Below are 6,000 nucleotides of genomic sequence, written 5' to 3'. Positions count from 1 at the left end.
CCCGCTCCTGGGCCGACAGCTGGCGCAGCTCCTCGCCGGACAGCGACGACATCTTGGCCGGGCGCGCCGGCAGCGACGGGTGCGGCAGGTTGCGCGCCTTGATGCCCAGCAGCCGCGCGCGCGAGCGCGGCGTGGCCGTCGCCTTGGCCGGGCTGTTGAGCGCCAGCAGCGTCTTTCGCGGCGTAGCCAGCACCCTCCGCTTGCTCGGCGTCATCAGGTCGTCTGGCCCCTTTGACGACCGTGCCCGCTTGCGCGACGGCGTCCGCAGCAGATCGTCGTCGTCGTCGTCGTCGTCTTCGCCGGAGCCCACTTCGGCATCGTCCTCATCGTCGTCGCCGCCCTCGGAGAGGCTCTTGAAATCGTCGTCTGAACCACTCGCATCTTCATCGTCGTCGTCGTCCCTGTGTCGGGCCCGACGGCCATCGTCTTCGTCGTCGTCGTCGCCGTCTTCGGCCTCGCTCGGCGTCACGGAGCCCTCCGAGGCGATGCTGAACGTCTTGGAAGGCGTCGACGCCGCTGCGGCCGCCCGTCGGGTTCGGCCCGTCGTCGGAGTGGAGAGGGCGGATGCGCTCGTCTCCTGTGCGAGCCGCGACCGGCGCCTCGGCGTGTAAGGTGCGCCTGCTGCGCCGGCTGCCGCCTTGGCTGGCGTTCCCGCCGCCGATCCTCGGCTGGAGCTCTGCAGTTCCCGGCTCGCCGTCATCTCCTCGACGACGTCGTTCACCCTCTGTCCCTGGTCGGTGAGCGCGCGCAGCTCGTCGCTGCTCTGGTCGACGAGGTCCCAGCGCCGGTCCTGCTTGCCGCGCTGCACCACCTTGGACCAGTCGACCTTCCAGAAGAGCTCGCGGTTCGGGTCGACGGCGCGCTCGCAGAAGAGGTGAGTCGGAAACGAGCGCCCCTTGTAGATGCAATGCGTCTTGGGCTGGCGCGACGCGGCGCTCGATGCGGTGGCGACCTGACTCTTCGACCGCCGAGAGTGCCTGGCATCCCCTGGTGCCGACTCGCCGGCGGCGGCGTCGGCGTCGGCGTCGGCGTCGGTGTCGGTGTCGGTGGCGGCCGCCGTGGCCGTGGCCGTGGCCTGCTGAACGGCTTCGTCGCACTCGTCCTGCGAGGGATGGATCGAGACCTTGGCGATGATCTCCTGCACGTCGAACGAGTAGTCGTGGAGCGCCGGGCCTGCCTCAAAGTCGTCGACCTGCTGGCCCGTCTTGATGGCCGTCTGCGTTCTGCGCTTCGACACCTTGGGCGCCTTGTGCGTATAGTAGACCTCGTTCTGCGAAGCCAGGGCCGCGAGACGAGACGGTAGGATAGGAGCATCAGCGGGGCAGGCGCAGCAGAGATCAAGGCAAATAAAGGAGGGTGGGAGGACGCACCTTGCTGGTGAGGCCGGCCATCCTGCGCTTGGCCATGGTGCTCATCCACTCGGGCCAGTGCAGAAGCCTGACTACGCCGTAGATGGTCTCCTGTTCGGTCTGCACGCGGTCGTCGAGCGTCCAGAGGTGGGTGAGGACGCCGACGAGCGGAGCCTGGTAGGACGAGGGGAGGTAGACGACGTCGCCGATCTCGAATGTCTCCTCTGCCGGCAGACCCTCGAGCGCCTTGGACGACGACGACGACGACGAGGCAGCAGCGGTTTCGTTTCGTCGTCGGGCGCCGTCGGCGTCGTCGTCCCCATCCCCTTCTTCATTCTCATCGTCGTCGTCCTGGTCGCGCTGTGCGGGGGCGTCGTCGGCGGTTGCGAGAGGGGTGCGTCGGAAGCTGGTGTAGTGCGTCTCGGGCCGGGCACCCTGCGTCGCACCGGGCCCGATGGGCTCGTAATGGTAGCGAATCGGCGGTGCGGCCGGTGCTTTCGCCCTGGACCGCATTGTCGGGCACGATGACGGCCACAGTGGCGGATGAACGGCGAAAGGGGGGGGGAAGAAAGAGACAGACGTGGGAGAGGCGGCGGTGATGGTGGAGAAGAGACAGGCGGTGGGCGGCCAGAAAGGTGTTGGTCTAGCCCAGCTGCTGCCTGCCAGGCATTGGACCCTGCCTCGCCCGCCTTGCCTGGCCGTGCCGTGCCTTGGCGCCAGGCCCTTGCTCGCGCAACGCAACACCGACCTGTCTGCTCGCCATCGTCTCTCTCGCGCGCACCTTTGGCACCACACGACCGCCCCTCTTGCCACACATGCACTCGACCAAGACAGGGGTGACGATCAAGCTGATGGTAGTAGTAGTATCGCATTGCGCTCGTAGCGGGTGACAAAAAGGTCGTGACTCTGGCTTCGTTCGGTTGGATGCGTGCGTCAAAAGCCGGTCCCATGGCGTCGCGCGGAGCCGGGACTCTAACCCTCCTTCTTCCCGCATCCTTCTCCTTCTATCCGTGCGTGTCTCTGCCTCTTTTGCGTTCATACCCCTACTAGCCGCTCAGATGGCGGCGAGGTCGCCGCCGCAGCGGTGGTTGCTGTGCTTGGACGACGCCTCGGGGCCCTGTGCGCGCTTCTCGACGCGCTTCGTCTTGGGTCCCAGCGAGTCAAACGACAGGGCGTAGGTGGCGACGGCGTGCGAGATGGCCTTGGAATTGATCTCGAACGCGTCCATGGCGAGGTTGTTGATGTCGTCGCCGGCCTGGTGGTAGTTGACGTCGTACGCCACGCCGGCCTCGCCGCCAAACAGCTTGGCCTCCTCGTCGGTCTTGAGGCCCTCGGCGCCCGTGTCGAGGCCGCCGGCGGCGATGCCGGCGTCGAGGAAGGGCCCGTAGTCGGAGCGGCCGCTGAACTCGGACTCGATGATGGGCTTCTTGGCAATGTCCTTGAAGTAGGCCGCAAAGTTGTGCTCGGCCTCGGCCGAGCCGGCGGGGCCCGACTGGCCAAACTTGCTGCCGTCGCCGTCGTGGACGCCGAGGGCGTAGTTGGGCGAGGCAATCATGTCAAAGTTGAGGTAGAGGCGGATCTGGTCCTTCTGCGCCTGCGTCAGCTGCGCCACGTAGTGCTCGGAGCCCAGCAGGCCGTACTCCTCGGCGCTCCACCAGCCAAAGCGGACGGCGTTGTTGACGCTGTACTTGGCCAGGTTCTTGGCGATGGTCAGCAGCGCAATCGAGCCGCTGCCGTTGTCGTTGATGCCGGGGCCGGCGACGACGCTGTCCGAGTGCGAGCCAAACATGATGACCTGGTCCTTGTTGCCGCCCTTGGTCTCGGCGATGACGTTGTAGGTGGTGCGGTCCTCGACGATGCCGTCGAGCTTGACGTCGGCCAGCACCTGCTTGCCCGCGGCGAGGTCGGCGACGACCTTCTCGCCCTCGGCCTGCGACAGACCGGCGACGGGCACGTAGGGGCCCTCGGGGCCCGGGGTGGCGCTGCCGAGCGTGCCCGAGACGTCGCCGGGGGCGTTGTTGTAGATGAGGATGGCCGCCGCCTTGGCCGTGCCGGCGCGCGACACCTTGGTGGCAAAGGGGCACGTGCCGCGCTTGACGAGCGCCACCTTGCCCTCGACGGCGGCGGGGAAGTCGGCCTGTTCGCATCCGAGGTTGTTGACGAGGACGACGGGCGTGTCGTTGAACTCGCCGTTGGGCGAGTAGGTGAAGGTCGACGGCTTGGGGATCTTTTCGCCGTCGATCGACACCTCGGCGCTGTGCTCGGCGTAGGTGGCCGTGAAGGGCTGCAGCGAGACGTCGTAGTAGCCGCCGAGGCTGCGCAGCTCGCCGGCGATGTAGTCGACGGTGGCCTGGTGGCCGGGCGAGCCAAAGACGCGGTTGCGCTCCTTGGTGGCGTACGCAATGTCCTGGAGCTTCTGCGCGCCGCGGCGGAGGTCCTTGACCTTGAGGTCGTTGCGCAGGCGTTTCTGCGGGCCGAGAGGCGGGGGCAAGAGCGGCGATCAGCCTTCGGCTTCAGTGTGCCACGGCGGTCGAACCGACCTCAGCAGCCTCCGTTGCCAGACGACTTACAGGCTCGACGAGGCGCTGCTTCTTGGTCGGGGCGGCCATCGTCTCCTGGCCGGCCAGCAGCATGAGCGCCAGCGTGGTGATCTGTACGAGCGTGAGCTTCATGGTGGATATCGCCTGGGGAGGGGTCGTGTCTAGTCGAGCAGGGGTCGTTCCGGGGAGAGGGAGGCCAATGTAACAGGGCGAGGCAGCAGTCCGAGCAAGGGGGTCGTCAAGGTACGTGAGGGCGAGAGGAGGGAGGGCCGAGCGGTGGATGAGGCTGCTCCATCGAGGCCAACGTGGCCGAGCTCCATCTTATATCGTCTCGGTCGGCGGGTGCTGCAAGTTCCGTCGAAGCGTCCCAGCTCAGCAGCAGCAGCAGCAGCAGCAGCAGCAGCAGCAGCAGCAGCAGCAGCAGCGGCAGCGGCAGCGTTACCGCTAGGTAGCAGCACGCGGGGGTTGCGCGCACTAGCGTGAGCCGGGACGAGTCGCGGGACGGGCTACGCGGCGCCCTTGCCTGTGAGAGCCGGTCGACGAGGGTCCGTCGGTGTGCAAGCTCCGAAGCATGGTTCTGGATTTGGCATCAGGCGGGCAGGCAGGTACACCACGGTAAGCGTCGAGCCAGAGCAGCCCGCACGCAGAGCAGCGCGCGGACGAGAGCGGTTCAGGGGCGGGTAGCGCTGAAAAGTGCGCTACGGGTCGAAAGGCAGTCTTAGCGGGCGGACGCTTGATTGCCGGAGGTTGGTCGTCGTCGCTCTTGATCTGTTCCGCACTCGCCGCGGTCGTTGCGAGACCAACAAGTGGCTCGGGAGCGCGAAGGATGACGACAAGAAGAACGTCGTAGTTGGTCGTGGCCGGGCCGTCCGAGCGGGTTCGGAAGACTTCAGACCGCTGCAGCTGCGAGCTCGCTTGTCAACCGACAAGCGGGCACCTCGGCCTAGCCTAGGCTCCAAACGGCGGCTCAGCGGGCGAAGCGATGGTGGAGCAAAGGGCGAAAGGGGTGCGGTGCGGTGCGATGGGGCTAGCGTGCGGGCCCGCTCGGGTCACGTTATCGGATAAAGCTGGTTGGCGGAGGAACGGATCGAGTCGACCAGGCAGGCAAGGCCCAACCAGAGCCATGCTCATGCTCATGCTGACGCTGACGCTGCGTATGTACTGCCGGACGTCGAGCGCATGGGCGGATGCGGGGGGGAGTGCAGAAAGGCAAGACCTGGCAGACGATGGCGAGGGGTGGCTGATGGGGCCGTCGATGGAGGACGCCGGGGGACGATGGCCTCGCTTGGATCTCCGCTTCGCTCGCCTGTCGAAGGGTGCGGTGCATGCAGCGCCAAGACCTGGACAACCTTCGGAGGACCCCTTTCCATAGCCTCGGTTGGCAAAGCCTGGCCTGGCTGTCTGCTGCCCAGCACCGTCAGTCCAGAGATACAGGCTAGGCTAGGCAGGTCGGGCCAGGCTAGACCAAGGGGTGAGAGACGCAGGCGAGCTCACCTCTGCTTGCTTGCTTGCTTTGGTCGAGCAGAGCGGTCTCCGCACATCGTGGCACCGCAGGCCGCCGGCGAATGGGCGCGGAGGCGACACAACTCACCTGTAGTTGGCTGAGACCTGCCTACCGTATCACGCCGGCTAAGGCGGTGGTACAGTCTTGCTTGGGTCTCATCGGCCGTCGCACAACCCAACGTCGCTTGCCTGCTTGCTTGCTTGCTTGCTTGCTTTCCTCTGGCGCCGCCTGACCGAGATCTCGCGTGTCTCACACGACATCGCGCCCCGCCCCGCCCCGCTCCGCCCCGCGCTGGCTGGCGTTATCGGGTGGCACCAAGACGCCATGCGAACCCGCCTTGCCTTGCCTGGCCTGGCAAGCACGCACAACCAGGCAGGGCGTCGAGGGTCTCGAGCACAGAATCAAGAATGGCAGACAGAGGCCGTAAGAAGAACCGCGTTCGGTCAGCTCCCTTCCGACCTCCTTGCCCGCTAGGCATCCCTCACCAAAGCCAGGTTGGCGAGTCAGCCAGCCAGCCAGCCACCACCAGGCGATTCAGTCGACACTTACACAGCGGCTGAGTCGGTCCCTGGGCTCGATCGACGGCCGTCTGCTCGCCGAGCGCCGC

General features: G+C 66.7%; 2 protein-coding genes across 2 annotated transcripts in view; both read right to left on the bottom strand.

The window, feature by feature from the left end:
* PFL1_02128 (uncharacterized protein) overlaps positions 1–1,862 on the bottom strand; it is a gene marked incomplete at both ends in the record, with an annotated part of 4,034 nt that extends 2,172 nt beyond the window's left edge. Inside the window, 2 exons of the mRNA XM_007879639.1 lie at positions 18–1,270; positions 1,371–1,862. Coding sequence (XP_007877830.1) covers positions 18–1,270; positions 1,371–1,862 — 1,745 coding nt within the window. The remainder of the gene's footprint in view (positions 1–17; positions 1,271–1,370) is intronic.
* A 541-nt stretch (positions 1,863–2,403) lies between these two features.
* Positions 2,404–4,021, bottom strand: PFL1_02127 (uncharacterized protein; the record flags this gene model as incomplete). Its single annotated transcript, XM_007879638.1, has 2 exons — positions 2,404–3,816; positions 3,920–4,021. 2 exons carry the CDS (start codon positions 4,019–4,021, stop codon positions 2,404–2,406), a joined length of 1,515 nt encoding a protein of 504 aa, XP_007877829.1.
* Positions 4,022–6,000: the final 1,979 nt, after the last annotated feature.

This window comes from Pseudozyma flocculosa (assembly GCF_000417875.1).
Source record: "Pseudozyma flocculosa PF-1 unplaced genomic scaffold scaffold00005, whole genome shotgun sequence".
Classification (NCBI taxonomy): Eukaryota; Fungi; Basidiomycota; class Ustilaginomycetes; order Ustilaginales; family Ustilaginaceae; genus Pseudozyma; species Pseudozyma flocculosa.
The sequence above is the reverse complement of the archived record's forward strand: the minus strand, read 5'-3'. Positions and strand labels throughout refer to the sequence as shown.